The sequence below is a fragment of the Scyliorhinus torazame genome, chromosome 7, assembly GCF_047496885.1.
Source record: "Scyliorhinus torazame isolate Kashiwa2021f chromosome 7, sScyTor2.1, whole genome shotgun sequence".
NCBI classification, from domain to species: Eukaryota; Metazoa; Chordata; class Chondrichthyes; order Carcharhiniformes; family Scyliorhinidae; genus Scyliorhinus; species Scyliorhinus torazame.
In genome coordinates, this window is record NC_092713.1 from 104896636 (window position 1) to 104912850 (window position 16215).

Genomic DNA, 16215 nt, shown 5'->3' on the forward strand with positions numbered 1-16215 from the left:
GAGTGGTTTGACTGTGCTCCATAAACCTTTAGCTGGTTTATGTGAAACCATGTAGTCTTACCATTTTGGTATTTAATTTTATATACCGACGGGCTTATTTTATCCGGAATGGAGCACGGACCCGAGTATTTCGGAGACAGAAATGTGCTGGGGTTATACACGGACAACATCACTTGTTGTCCTATATTGTACTCTGTAGCATGTACCGCCTTAGCAAAACAGGCCTTGCTCTGTTTTCTTTTAGTGCCCAGTTTAACAGCGGCTGCTAACTGAGCCGTTTTTACATTTATAAGTAATTGTTCAACGGCTTTCTCATGGGTGAGGGCCGTAACCTCAGGGCTGGTCAGGTCTAAACCCAACAAGTACTCTGTCCCTTTCATGGGGCGTCCGGTCATGAGGGTGTGTGGGGTGAAACCTGTGGAGGTGGAAACAGTGTTACGCAAAAATATCAGCGCAAAGGGGAGGACCGAATCCCAAGTGGTGTTGTTTTGCTGGACCATTTTTCTAAGGGTGGTTTTTAGGGTCCGATTCATGCGCTCCACTGTACCACTCGACTGAGGGTGGTACGCAATGTGAAATTTTTGGGTTATGCCAAATATCGTGAGGACGTTCTGCATGACCCGTCCCGTAAAGTGAGAACCTTGGTCCGACTCAATACTGCGGGGGAGTCCCCATCTTGTAAAAATGTGGTGGGTTAGGATTTTGGCGGTGGTTTTCGTGGTGTTGGTGCGGGCTGGAAATGCTTCCACCCACTTTATAAAAGGATCCATGACCACCAGAACATATTTATAGCCATTCCTGCAAGGGGGCAATGGACCTATAAAATCGATCTGGAGGTTAGTCCAGGGGCCGTTAACGGGTCGGGTGTGGCTGAGATGTGCCTTTTTGGCATATCTATCTGGGTTGTTCTGAGCGCAGATGAGGCAATTCTCGATGTAATGGGATACATCCTCTTTGAGATTAGGCCACCAACAAAGCTGTTTGAGGTGGGCTGCGGTGGGTTCGATTCCCTGGTGTCCATGACCATCATGGAATAAACAGATCATTTGATTCCTATCCTGCTCAGGAACTACATAAAGGGTGTCCTTTAGCACCACACCGTAATGTGTGGTTATGGTATTTCTGTACCTTTCGTATGAGGCTGGAAACTTCCCTTTCACGATTTCAGTGAGAGCGCTATTCTGCTTCTGGGCCTCTACTAGATCTTCGATCCTAGTCTGTGCGACCTGAATTGCACTCACTGGCGCACTCACTGGGGCGCTCTCGGGGGGCTTCCAAAAGTACCCATGCCTGGATCCTGCCTTAGCCAGCGCGTCGGCTTTTACATTTCCAGGGGGGGAGGAACGATGGTGGCTGCGGACTTTCAGAATGCCAAAAGTCCTGTTCTTGGCTTTTTCCAGAATATGGCGGAGTAATGGGGCTGAGGGGAGGGGTTGCCCATCCGCGGAAACAAATCCTCTCGTTTCCCAGAGGGGCAGAAATTCAGTGAGGCTGTTGCAGACGTATAGACTGTCTGAATATATGTCTGCTGGGCTGGGGAAGGAATCTGGGTGCTCTACAATGTAAGCGATGGCCGCAAGCTCTGCTGCCTGCGCGCCTAAGTGTCCGGGTAATTTTAATGCGATTTCCTCGAGGGCGCGTCCCTGCGCGTCCTCCACATAAATCCCACAACCTGTTATGCGTTGCCCATCCAGGATAGTGGAAGATCCACCCACATAGATCCTGATGCGGTCACACGTGTCCGGGTGAGGGGGGTTCTGAGATGGAGTGGCTAGTTTTCTGGGGGGTGTTTTAGCTATGAAGGGGCCTGTATTATGGTGGGGCGAGATGATTTCACACTCATCGGGGGGGGTCCGGGGTACTGTAGATTGTCCGCTAGGTATGTGTGAGTCTTTGTCCGTTTTACTGTGATGTCCCGTCCTTGTAAGAGAAGGGTCCACCTAACAGAGCGGATTTGGCTGACGGTACTGTCTTTAAGTCGTCCGTCTAGTAAAAGTTGTGTGGGGGTGTGTTCGGTCAAGATGGTGATGGGGTTCAGTCCGGTAATGTAGGAAAAGTACTGGACTGCCCAGAAAACTGCGAGCAGGTGCCTCTCACAGGCTGAAAATCCCTGCTCCACAGCATCTAAAATTCGGGAGGCATAAGCTACGGGTCTTAGCTGGTCGTGCCGTTCCACGACCAGCTAACGTGGTGCTGAAAGGGTGCGGTCTGTGGTCGCTACCTCTATGGCGTAAGGGGAAAGCGGGTCGGGAACTTGTAGTGCGGGGGCGGCTATGAGCACCTGTTTTAATGATTCCACAGCCTCCGTATGCTGCGGAAGCCATTCCCAGGGGGCTCCTTTCTTTAGGAGGTCTGAGAGGGGCACTGCCTTGCTGGCGAAACCGTCAATGTGGTTTCGGCAGTAGCCAACCAGTCCTAAAAACGACCGGAGGACTGAAACGTGTTGGGGAAGGGGCAATTTAGCGATCGAGTCAATTCTTTTGTGCTCAATCTCGCGTTTGCCGTGTGTGATGATAGTACCCAAATATATCACCTTTTCTTCCAATATTTGGGCCTTTTTGACTTTACAGCCAATGGAGTGTAACAATTCCAGGAGTTCGGACAGAAGCTCAATGTGCTCTTCCTTTGTGTCTGTCTGCAGTAGTAGATCGTCTACATACTGTACCAGACATTCGGGGCGAGAAAATTTTGCTCGTTCATTTGTCAGCTATCAGTGGAAAATGGAGGGGGAGTTGTGGAAGCCTTGTGGCAGGCATGTCCACGTGTACTACTGCGCTCTGAAAGTGAAGGCAAATTTATACTGGCACGCCTTTGCCAATGGAATGGACCAGAATCCATTACTGACGTCCAAAACCGTGAAATATCGGGCATGGAGTCCCTGTTTGAGCATGGTCTCGGGACTTGTTGCAACGGTGGGGGCTGATGCGGGGGTGACTTTATTGAGCTCCCGATAATCAATGGTCAAGCGCCATGATCCGTCGGGTTTCCTTACTGGCCAAATCGGGGCATTATTAGTTGAGGCTACCGATCTTAGGACGCCCTGCTCTAATAAGCTTTCTATGACCTTTAGGATTTCTCCCTCTGCTTCTAGGGGAAATCTGTACTGTTTTGGGGGTCTTGGGTCCGGTCCGGTTATCTGTACGGAACCAGTCATCCGTCCACAGTCGTGTTTGTGGGTTGCAAATGCTGCCCTGTTCTTTTGCAGGACTGCCCTAACCTGTCGGTCCGTGCTGAGTGTGGTGGGGTTGAACCAAAACTCGCCTACTGCGCTAATTTTGTTCATGTAATCCCCTATATTGAGTGTTGCGGGGGCTCTAGCGGATTTCACCATCTTCCAGACACACTGGTTGACTGGATCGAAAGAGAGGTGGTGAGAGTTCATAAAGTCGATCCCTAAAATGTGCTCTGCTGTTGGGTGCAGGTCGACTAACACTACGGGGTGTTTTGTATTAATAGTTCCGATCTGGATGGGTACAGGGGTTGTGATATGTCCCTGTTGTGAGTGGCCTGTGAAGCCGCTGAGGGTGATAGTGGCTGTGGTGGGCCACGTGTCCTTACTAAGGGTGGAGGAATTTAAGGTTGTGCGGGGACCCTCCTGTGTCCCACAGAAGCTCGATCGGCTGTCCCCTAACCTTTGCTGCGACTACGGGTCATCCTGACCTATCCCAAAGGGTATCGCAGACCCAGCTGGGGGAGCCTGTACACCGTCAGTCCGTTCCGGTCAAGTCTGTCTGATCGGACTGGGCGCTAATGCTATGTATGGGCTCTGCCTTTTTCTTAGTGAGAGTGCCTGTCTGATGGGCTCTCTGTGGTTTTTTAGGGGCCTTGCATTCTTTGGCAAAATGTCCCAACTGTCCGCAATTGTAGCATTCTTGCGGTTTTGCTGGGGGACTGCTCTTTCCCTCGTTTACCCAGGCGGGGTTGTGGAGAGTGGTTCTTACTGCCTGCACGTCTGCGGCGGCTTGGTTTTCCTCAGGGGTCCTAGCTGCGGATTTACCGTGAGCCGCTTGTTCCCAAATGCGGGACAATCTTTTGACCACCCACTTCTCATTATGAGCCTCCTCCGAGGGGTCATAATTACTACAGGCATTCTGTCCTGCTTCCGTGGCATGGGAGATAAGGGTGCGGGTCCATTTGGCCATATTGTCTGCGGACAAATGGGCACGGTCTACGTTGCCGAAAACGGCTTCAAAGGGAATCCACAAGTGTCCTGCAAACGCTGTGGGGTGTTCAGACTTTTTCTGTCTGCATTTATTTAGACCGTTAACGGGGTCGCCCCGGTTGTACCCGATCGCATCCAGGATCGCGGTATGCATTTCTGCAAGGGTGCCTCCTCCTACATTCTGTGGGCCGGGAAGGGCTGCTGCGACCGATGGGTCTAAGCTGAGGACCATGAGCTTTACCTGCTCCTTTTCATCCAGGCCGTACATGGTCGCCTGGTGTTTGACGGTGGCAAAGAAATGGTGTGGGTCTGAAGCGGGGAGGAACGGTGTGATTTTCGCACACGCGTCCCGTAATTGGGTCACTGTGAGGGGGGTGGAATATAAGACTTCCGCCTCGTCTGCTGTGGCGGTGCGGTGGGTTGTTACAGGGTTCATGGGAGCCTGTATTATCTGCTGTGTGGGGGGTGGGGGTGCTCTCCTCCTTTGGGGTTTTCCCTGCGCACATGCTCCCTGAACATATCTCTGCGCTGTCTCTTGCAGTTCTTCCCAATCAGGGCCGTCTTCCTGGTCTAAACCTTCCCCAAAGGTGTCTTGGAATCCCTTTTGGACAGAAAGCATTGCTTGCAGGTCTGCAATTTGCTTTCTGCACTTTGCATGGTCCAAGGTACTCTGCCTTTGTTCCATGGTTGCAGCGTGGAGCGCTCTCAAGGCTGCCTTGAGATCACTGCATTGTTTCTGGAGCGTCTCTACCTGCTTTTCTGTTTCTTTCTTTACCAGGACTGCACGCTGCGTGTCCTGATCAGCCTTTTCATACTGGGACTGGAAACTACTCAAGTGCGCCAGACAAGACTGGTGACCTCGTTTGGCATCAGCCACCTCTTCGTCCTTTGCTGCTAATTTCCTTTTTAATTCCAAGTTCTCTTTCTCAACCTCGCATACATCGCTTTTACTCATACGATGTATGCCTTCTATTTCTTTGTGGAGCGTCCTGACGACCTCCTCTGTGCCTCGCAATTGTGCCAGACAGGACACAATTGCCATCGGCTTGCGCGCTTTTGCTAAGCTCTTTTTATGGATCTCACTCAGGTTCTCCCACCAAGTATGCCCTATGCTTCCGGGACCTGAATCGTCATTATTGCAGAAATCATTCCACATGGGCCATCCTTTGCCCTGGAGAAATTTCCGAATTTCCACTTCCCAAATGGGACACTGTCCCACTCTACTGCTGCTGATCGATGCGACCGCAAATTCTTCGGGGTTCATGAGGCGCTGCATTGCCTGCATGGCTATCTCTCTTATCTGCTCGTTACGTTCAAATTTGGAACAGGGGGCTAAGGTGGTGTCGTAGATGCGGGTACGGCTTGCGCTAATTTCCGAAAATACAGACTTCCGACAGTTTTGGCACAACAAAATCTATCAGTTTTACCTTATAACCCTGTTAGTTACGCATGCATACACACACTTCCGAATTATTAACCAGAACTGCTTGAACACTTGTGAGGTTTTTTTTTGTTTGTTTCTGTTTCCGATTGGATTCTAATTCAAATTGTTGGGGTTCTCCCGGAGTGGTTTTCCACTTCTATGTCGGGTCCCGGCGGAGTCGCCAATTATGTTGCTCTTTTTAGCCTTAGTTTATTAGCTCTGGTTACGTCACCTTTGCTCACGAGTCGCCAGGTATCTTTCTGATACCGCCACGTGGTTCAAGTTCAAGTTATGATTAATAAGTCAGCACACCGCTTAGTAAGATTGAAATCAACGGTCATTTATTATATACAACAAGTAATGTTTACACAATAATCCTACTATCTATATAATAAACCTATCACTACTGGCCAATACTTAACTTTAGGAAGAGCCCACCAGGTCAGGGAAACGAATGGCTTATCCAATCGGATCTGGCCCGCGGGATTCAAAAGGCTGCTACAGGTCGATGGCTAGGAGTCTTTACCGGATAGCGATCGCTGGATTCAAAACTTACAGTTGCCGGTTGCTGTTCTTGCGAAGGTCTCGAGCAGGCAAAGAAGGGAGAGAGAGCGATCTGAACTTGGCCCCTTACTTTATAGGGCCCAGGGGCTTCCCGGGGCGGTCCTTGACCCTGATTCCCAAGTGATTGGACCTGTTCCCAATCACTGGGGTCGATACGTCCAATTGCGAGGCGATTCCCCGATCGGGGGGTGGTCGTTCACATGCCTTTGTTTCGGCCACCGCAGGCGCCGACAGGTCTGGCCCGGTATTCAATTGCTAATATGTTGCAATTGTTCCCAGGGATAGCTGATTACCCTGCAGATGTCTGGGTGGATGGGCTGTTAATAGCCCTGAGTATCGATCTGGGCCAACTTTCCCAGAGCCGAATATGCTATTCTGTCTGCAGCTGTCCGTTTCTGTCTTGTTACCTGCTTTTCCCAGCAGCCTTTCCGGTTAGCCATTTCAAATCGGGTTTTGGCCAAATTAATCGGGACGCAGCCATTTTACATGGCTACAACACACACACACACACACACGAACAACAAGCATAGTATGTACAAATAGTTAAAATCTACAAATTGAGTCGATCAGGTTTTCATCTGACTGGTTGATCTTAATGTTTGACCTTGCTGCTCAGAACTTGTAGATTCAATGTTCTCCATGACATTCTCATGCTCGGGAATTGCTGAACTATCTGACACTGCAGCTGACGTTGGTTCTGATGTTGATTCGTCATCCATCACGTAGTTGTGAAAGTCTTCTCTTTTTCAAGAGTGCGCAACGTTTTATTCTTAAAACTAACCCTTCCTCTCTCTGTACATTGTATGGACGAAGTGCTACTTCTTCAAGAAAATGGCTTTTCTCAACCAATTGCCTGAATCTTCTATTCTCACAATGTCATCACTACTGAGAGGTGGAAAGTTCTAGACACTCTATCATAGAACTGCTTTTATTTTGCTTTAATGTTTTTCATTTCGCGCAGTACCACTGCATTCTCCTCCTTCTTTTCCAAGTGTGGAAGTGTGGTACACAACCTTAAATTCAAGAGTAAATCTGCTGGCGATCTACCATGTGACAATGGTGACGCTTTGTAACGCTGAATCTGCTGATAATGTTCTCAAAATCGTTGGAGTGTTGATTGAATCCATTGTGGATGCTATATACCAACGGCACTAGACCTAATTCTTCACAGGACTGATCACCTAATAATGAATCCAAGCTCTAGGATACAATACAGAATGGGACAGAGAATTAAGTGATGGAGAATTTTTTGATGGCTCCAAAAACTTATTCTTCTCTGTTATTACTCTAACAAGCAATGATGGAATTGATGAAATGATGACCATGATGAAATGTGGAATTCATTGCCACAGAGGGCGGTTGAGGCCGGGACGTTGAGTGTCTTTAAGACAGAAGTTGATAAATTCTTGATTTCTCGAGGAATTAAGGGCTATGGAGAGAGAGCGGGTAAATGGAGTTGAAATCAGCCATGATTGAATGGTGGAGTGGACTCGATGGGCCTAATGGCCTTACTTCCGCTCCTAGGTCTTATGGCCTTATGTTTCATCACTGGAAACTGTGTCTTCCGCTCTGCTGACTGATCTGGGGTTGAGCTTAGAGGAACAATTCTGAGCAAAGTAATTTTTTCCTTTGCATTTGGAACAAAACTTGCCAAATGCTGGACACTGCCTTGGTTTGTGCCTTTGACCACATCTATTACGCAGAAATAGATCTTTAGCCTGTTTGTTGGTGTGCGAGGAGCTGCAGGAACTTTCCCGCCTTTTTGGAAAAAGAGCAGCAACCGGAGTGCTCCCCTCCAAGAAGACGCTGCCATTACTGAGAAACATTTTAGAATGCTGTGCTGCTAGCTCGTGAGCCTGACAAATCTTAACTGTTTGTTCCAAGGACAGCTTTGATTCCCTCAGCAACCGTTCAACTTATTTTCATTCACACCAAACATATGAAACATAATTTAGTCCCGAATCATGGAAGATTCGAGCAGCACGGCAGCATAGTGGTTAGCACTGTGGCTTCACAGTGCCAGGGTCCCAATTTCAATTCCCGGCTTCGGTTACTGTCTGTGCGGAGTCTGCACGTTCTCCCCGTGTCTGCGTGGGTTTCCTCCGGGTTCTCCGGTTTCCTCCCACAGTCCAAAGATGTGCAGGTTCGGTGGGTTGGCCATGCTAAATTGCCCTTAGTGTCCAAAAAGGTTAGGAGGGGTTATTGGGTTACAGGAACAGGGTGGAAGTGAGGGCTTACGTCGGTTGGTGCAGACTCGTTGGGCCGAATGGCCTCCTTCTGCGCTGTATGTTCTGTTCCACCACAGAAAATTACAGGTTTTAGCTTTTAACTTTAAATCAGTCATGAAATGATCCATGGACTTTTCTGTAAAATTGATCTAAACACAAAGTGTTTATAAATTTCATTCTTTTGGGGGGTGCAATATTCACCAAATCTTCAAATTACTTTGTTAAAATTTTTACTATCTTCATAGTTTGCAAATTTGAATGTATTAAACACAGCAATTGCTTTGGACCCTGCCACTGTTGGGAGCATCTACCTTCGCGAATCTGATCAATTTTCTAAATTTACTGCAGTAAGAAAAAGATTAAATCGTTGTTTAAACACGTGCCTGTTGCTGTCTACATTACCATGAAATCTGAGACTCATTGGTGGCTTCCTCTCTCTCCCAGCTCCCTCATCAATCTATGTGACTCCAACATTCACATATACTAATGAGACTCCTAGTGGCCAGTCGATGAAGTACAATACAATCATGATATCACTACACCGAATATCTTATCAATTTTGAAGGCAAGCAAGAGCCCTGAGGAATGTACATCCTATAGGCCGACTTCACTCTTGAAAATTGACTTGAATTTATTGTCTAAAATTTTGGCGATGTGTCTCGAAGAAATCCTCCCCCTGATTATCCGGGGCAATCAGACTGGGTTCATAAAGGCTCAAATTCATGCAACAATGTTAGACGATTATTAAATATTGACTGCTGAAGTGTTCCCCGACTGGAAGGGAACATTCCCCCCCATTCCAACGCGGCATCTCCACATCATGGCATTTCTTAAGTTAAGTCTTCAGGGTGTCTTTGAAGCGCTTCCTTTGTCCTCTTGTTCGGGAGCCTTCCTAGAGCTGGGCAAGGAACATTTGCTTTGGCAGTCGGGTCTCCGGCATCCTAAGCTTGTGGTCGACCCAGTGGAGTTAGTTTCGGGTGATCATGACCTCTGTGTTGGTGCTCTTGGCCTCTTCAAGGACGCTGATGTTAGTCCGCCTATCCTCTCAGCTGATGCAGGGAATCCGTCTCAGACATAGTTTATGGTACCTCTCCCGGGCGTTACGTCCTTTACCAACCCGCCCCAGGACGAGATCCGGTCTCTCCCTCCATCAAGATCAACAAAGAAACCCTCCCAAATGTGGAGAATTTCTCCTATACAGTGAACCACCTCTCATTTAAGGCTTACTTTGCAGTGATTCAACGTTGTATCCAATCCGCAAGTGCTGTCTTTGAATGCTTAAGGATGGGTATCTCCGACGACCTCGACATCTGTGCTAATACCAAGATGCTGGTTTTGTTGGTTGTCCTCCCAACTGTTGCATACGGCTCAGAAACTTGGACAAACTTGGCTGGGTAGGATACCACTGATTAAGATGAATGTGTTGCTTAGATTTTTATGTCCTTTACAGATGCTATCAATTTTGATTTCTGCTAAGGTCTTAAAGGAAATTAATGTGGTGTTTAGCTCCTTTAAATGGAATCAGAAGTGACCTCGTTCAAAATTGGCCAAATTTCAGCTTCCTAGTTCAAAGGGAGGCATGAGGGTGCCGAATATTAAGATGCATCAATTAGCCCTGCATCTCAGATTTATACGAGAATGGGTAAGAGGGGACCACACCTCCATTTAGCTTGATATTGAAACTGGCCAGTCTGAATACTCCTTATAAGCTCTGTTGCTCCTATGTGGTTTTAGGACTGCGCCAAACAAGTATGAGAATCCAATAATCGACAACACTCTTGAGACCGTGGACGATGGTCCGTGAGTTAGAAGGTAGATTTAATTTGACTTCAACTCTTTCTTATTCAGGATAACCCAGATTTACCACCAGGTCTTTTACACCATGGTTTGGATAGTTGGAAGGATAGGTGACTAATTAGGCTCGGGGACATGTTTTGGGGTGCTTCCTTATTACCTTTTGAGCAACTGTGTCAACAATATGAAGTCCCAAGATACTATTTGTTGGATATCTACAACAGAGAGATTTTATTCTTAATAAGATATGTCTGCAACATGATGCTCGTGTCTCTCCGGTGGAAAGAAATCCTGTTATCTACAGAACCAAGAAATTAATTAGCAAGTTCTTTGACACATTATGTTCTAGATTATTTACGAATGCGCTCGAGGCTCTGCAGTCTTTGGGGGGGGGGGGGGGGGGGAGATCTCGCAGTGAATGTTGATGAGAACTGGGACACTATCTGGAAAATGCCAATAAAATCTCAGTCTGCAATAGAACGAAGGAGACCCAACTTAAAATATTGCACTGTCTGCATGTTACATCAAGTTTAAGACACAGGATAGACCCTGCTATAGTGCCAAAAATGCAAACTAGCGAGAGGACACCATGCACATTCTTTCTGTTCCTATTTCAAAATTAAATTCTACTGGTCGGGCATACTTAAAGAGTTGAGAATATATTTTATATGGCCTGAGAGTTTGATCTTTTGTTCTTAGCTCTGGGTCTCCCAGACAAAAAGATAATTGACTCCAATAAAAAAAAGCTGTACAATATCCTAACATTTGCAGCATGGAAGAATATCCTTTGTTCCTGGATTAGCGATAAGCTTTCTTCTGTTCAGAATTGGCATAAAATTATTATGGATTGCATCCCAATGCAATTTCTAGCCTGTATACTCCGATCCAAATCGGATGCATTCCAAAGAGTATGGGGCCCCTATCTCAAATACTCAGGCTCTGTAGCTTGTGACTTCTGACTCTTACAAGGTTTTCCTTAGGTTAAGTAGTATTGCCTGTAATACACAAGATGTGAGGGTCTGCACCATTTGCCATATTTTCATGGCTTTATCCTTTTTTTTCCTCCACCCTATTACTTGTTCTCTCTACGCTTTGTATATGTGAAAGCGCGGGGGGTTTCCGAATCAACTGCGTTGGTTTGCTCCTAACATTGATCACGCAGAAATGTACCAGTTTTGAGGGTGTGTTGCATTGTTTGTAAAAATGGAAAAACTCTTAATATAAATATATTTTTAAATTGTCCATTAGTCTTGTACAGGCAAAGTAATCAACAGTGTATTCCATATTCGACTGTCTCCTTGAATAAGAAGTTGTAGATACATCATTTTTGGATCTTTATTTTCAAAATTATGCTTTCCAAATGTTGGGTTCCTTCTTTGATGTCTCATGCTTAAAGTATTTTCCACCCTCTCAGTCAGTTTATCTTTGTACCATCTCTGGCCCAAGCAGTACTTTAGCCTTAAATAGCTCAATTAGCAGTCTTCTCCAAGTTAGAATAAAATGAGTTACTAATTGCCTGTTTATCCATGAATGAATTTGTTGATAGTATTTTGTGTTTTAACCTACTTCATTCTATTTGGGATGCCATTGATAAATTGCAGGATCTTGGAGGGGGGTGGGGGGGCAGGCAATGCACTGAGCAGCAGATTTGTACTGTTTACGCTGTTTTATTTTGAATACTATGGTGTTATGTCAATGAAATTGAACTAAAAATGGGATCTTCCCAGTTTACTAATCTGTGGAACCTGCCAGTTAATTACACCTCTCCACTGAAAGCTTTGTGCAATGGAATCTCACTCATGCCACTAATGAACTTTAAGAATGTGCTGGATTTACATATTAGTTGTCAACTAAACTTGTCACAGCTAGCTCTGTTAATTAATGACATAAGTTTATTTTTAATAATGTTTATTAGTGAAATGCAAATCAACCTCTCTGATCCAGAGAGGGGAGTATTTAAAATGTGGAGTCTCATTCCTTCAGGTAATAAAATTGATCATCAGCATTTCGGAAATATCAAATCATTGTTTTTAAGCTTTTTTCCTTACTTGGCTTTCTGTCTGTCTCGCTCTCTCTCCTTCTCTCTCAGTTAAATCTTTTTCTCTTTGTTTTCTCTTTCTGTCCTGATTTGATATTTATTTCACTCTTCTTCCCTGTTCTTTTTCTTACTCAGTCCTTCAACTTATATAAGGAGATGAGTTGTTGATTCCATTGTTCACCAAGGTTCTAGATGTCCTGTTGCCTTCACCACACCATTATCTGTTCGCATTTTCAGCAAGTTATGATGCAAAATTAATTTTCAACTCCAGGGTAAAGATGAGATGTAAGAGGATACATCTCATTTCAGCTGGTGTGTTTTGTTTGATTTTGAAGCTTAACATCTGGATTATCATGAAAACACCAATTTTCAGATTTGTAATGTTAGCACTGTCTGATTCACACCTTGGTGCTTTCAGACTCATCTTCTGTAATACTGTTCATAGCAGCATCTGAACACAATCTATATCTAACTACCCAGAGCTCTGCTGTCTGAATCCTACCTTATTTTATTGACATTTATTTATTGTCTATTCGTTACTAGCCTCAAATGAATTGTTCCCCCAAATATGCATTAATTCTGAAATTATTTTTCCATCCTACCTCTGCAACGTCTCTAGTCCCATGTTCTAGTTCACACCTTTTATGAGTTCCAAACATCTTTTTTTTTGTTGTTACCTCTTTAGTGTTAGAATCTTTAGTCATAACCCTACACTCTGGAATTCTCTTCTGAAACATTTTCACCGTAACATATCTCTCACCACCTCCAAAAGTCATCTTGATACCTATTTCTTTAATTGTGCCGCAGTCACTTCTTCTAACTCTCCTCAAACTCTTATTATCATAGTACTAATTTGAGACAATGAGATTTGACTGATGACTTTGATCAGAGGGTACCCAGGGGGCACAATTGGGATTACTGGGGCAGCTTCCATGCCTTAGGTTACCATTCATTTATTAAAAATCTTACAGTGTGAGGAAACCAGTTACTTATTCTGTGTTGACAACAGTGGCATTAAAAAATATTCGTTACTCTTTTCATTTCAAGAAATTGTATTTCCTGGTAATTTTACGTTTTGTTTTTTAGCAATTACTCCCTCATTTATGATTTTTTTTGAATTTTTTCACGGATGTGGGTGTCGCTGGCTAGGCCAACATTTATTGTGTAATTTTCAATCGTGCAAATCCAGGTTCTACAGGGACAAAACAAAATAAAACCTGAATGCTTTATTGTCTTTCAGGATTACGTTGGGGACCTGGCAGCTCAGATCAATAGTAATGAATCTGAAGAATTTGTTATAGAGTGTCTTGGAACACTTGCTAATCTTACAGTTCCGGATCTAGACTGGGAGCTTGTTCTGAAGGAGTACGACTTGGTTCCATTCCTTAAGGACAAATTGAAGCCAGGTTTGTTGAAGGGGTAGATTATACTGACTAATAGGTAAAGAAAACATTGTTGTAAATTTTAATTAAGAGGTTTCTATATTGTGAAACACATTTTTGATATTGAGTAATTATAATTTTGCAACTTGTATGAACCACAAAAAATAATTATTCTTTTTCCCAACAAACTGAGCCTCTTTCAAATCTCCACATTGTCCTGACTCTGAGACTGTGTTTCTCTAGCATCTCTCACATCCTCTCTGGGCCCATCTTGTTGATGTGATTTTGCTCCTGTTCCCTTCATATCTCTACTGAACTGCTGACCATCCAACTCCCTGTGCATGACCCTCTGCTCTTTCCCATCTGCATACTACTCCAAGACATCATCCACAGGCATGGGACCAGATTTCATATGTACACTGATGGCACGCAACTCTTGCTTCTCTGTGATAGCTCTCAGTCCCTCCACGATAGCTCTCAGTCCCTCCACTATGCTTGTTGTTTCATTGTTCAATCTGAATATCTGCTTGCTTCAGTTTAAAAAAAATTAATGTATGAGATGTGGGCATCACTGGCTAGGCCAGCATTTATTGCCTATCCCTATTTGGCCTCGCAAAGGTGGAAGTTAACTGCTGTCTTGAATTGTTGCAGTCCATGTGGTGCAGGCATACCCACTGTGCTGTTAGGGAGGGAGATCCAGGATTTTGACCCAGCATCAGTGAGGAATGGTAATATATTTCAAAGTCAGGATAATGCGTGGTTTGGAGCGGAAGTTCCAGGTGGTGATGTTCCCATGTGCCTTCTGCCTTTGTCCTTCTAGGTGGTAGTGGTTGTGGATTTGGAAGGTGCTGTCTAAGGAGCCTTGGTGGGTTGCTGCAGTGCATCTTGTAGATGGTACACACTGCTGCTATGTCGGTGGTGGAGGGAGTGAATGTTTGTGGATGGGGTGCCAATCAAGTGGCTGCTTTGTCTTGGGTAGTGTTGAGCTTCTGCAGTGTTAATGGAGCTGCACTCATCCAGGTAAGTATTCCATCATATATATAGCTTTGGTGACTCAGGAGGTGAGTTACTTGCCACATTAGTCCTCGCCTCTGGCATGTTCTTGTAGCCATGTTATTTAAATGGCTGCCAGTCCAGTTTCTGGCCAATTGTAACGCTCAGGATAGTGGTAGTAAGGGATTCAGTAATGGTAATGCCATTGAATATTGGGGGGGGGCGATGTTTAGATTCTCTCTTTTTGGAGATGGTCATTGCCTGGCACTTGTGTGATCAAAAGTTACTTGTCAGCCCAAGCTTGGATATTATCCAGGTTGTATTGCATTTGGACATGAAGTACTTCAGTATCTGAAGGCTTACGAATAGTGCTAAACATTGTGCAATTATCAACAAACATGCCCACTTCAGACCTATTGATGGAAAGAAGATCATTGATGAAGCAGCCGAGGATGGTTTGGTGGCCTATAAACAATTCCTATCAATGTTTGCTCCCCCTTGCTGTTTCTTAGCTCCACCCAAACTGATTCCACATCTTGATCTTCTGATCTAAGATGATTTCTCACTAATGTACTGATCTCATTCTTTATTAACAATGCTACCCCACTCCCTTTTCCTTTTTGCCTATCCTACTTAAATGTAGAACATACTTGAATATTCAGTTCCCAGCCTTGTTCACTCTGCAGCCATACCTCCATAATGACAATTAGATCATATCTGATTGCTTTAATCAAGTGTCATCAATTCATTTACCTTTTTGTGAATGATTTGTGCATTCAGATAGTGGCTTTACTTATTTTTATTTTGGCAACCTTTAGCTTTTTCTACTTTTAGGTTTGTATGCTTCGCGACACCAGTTGGAATTCAATTTTTAAAATGGAATTTAATTTATTTAATTTCTGTAATATACTGACTCTGGCCATAAGCATCTTCTGTGTCTGATGGGCTTGATGAGACTTAGCTTACCTTTCTCCGCTAAGATGTGTCTCAGAGCAGCATTGTGCATCAGTGATAAACCAGGTCCCATAATCTTTTAGTGCAAGTCCCCCTCACCTATCCCAAGTTGATGCTAATTTATTTTTTGATTTGCCATTCTTTTCATAATATATTACTTTCACCATAAGATCATGCTTCAGTTTATAAAGCTTTTTTTGTGTAACAATCAGTGGGCGGCACAGTAGCTCAGTGGTTAGCACTGTTCCTTCACAGCGGCAGGATCCCAGGTTCGATTCCCAGTTTGTGATTTTGTGCAGAGTCTGCATGTTCTCCCTGTGTCTGCGTGGGTTTCTTCTGAGTGCTCTGGTTTCCTCCCACAAGTCCCCAAAGACGTGCTGTTAGGTAATTGGGACATTCTGAATTCTCCCTCTGTGTACTCGAACAGGCGCCGGAATGTGGCGACTAGGGGCTGTTCACAGTAACTTCATTGCAGTGTGCATGTAAGCCTGCTTGTGACAGTAAAGATTATTATTATTGATTTGGGTTTGTTGTTGGAACCTCATCAGTTTTGACAAATAGAAAACAGTTCTTGTAAATTGAGACATTTTCTCCCGACACCATAAAAGATCTTTGATTTGTTTTAGATTAAACATTAGGGACCTTCAAGCGGCTATTGGATAGGTACATGGATTACG

General features: G+C 44.7%; 1 protein-coding gene across 1 annotated transcript in view; it reads left to right on the forward strand.

Moving 5' to 3' along the window:
- The window catches only part of kifap3a (kinesin-associated protein 3a), a 403618-nt gene that overhangs the window by 230835 nt on the left and 156568 nt on the right, over positions 1–16215 (forward strand). The window contains exon 14 of the mRNA XM_072511212.1: positions 13450–13615. Coding sequence (XP_072367313.1) covers positions 13450–13615 — 166 coding nt within the window. The remainder of the gene's footprint in view (positions 1–13449; positions 13616–16215) is intronic.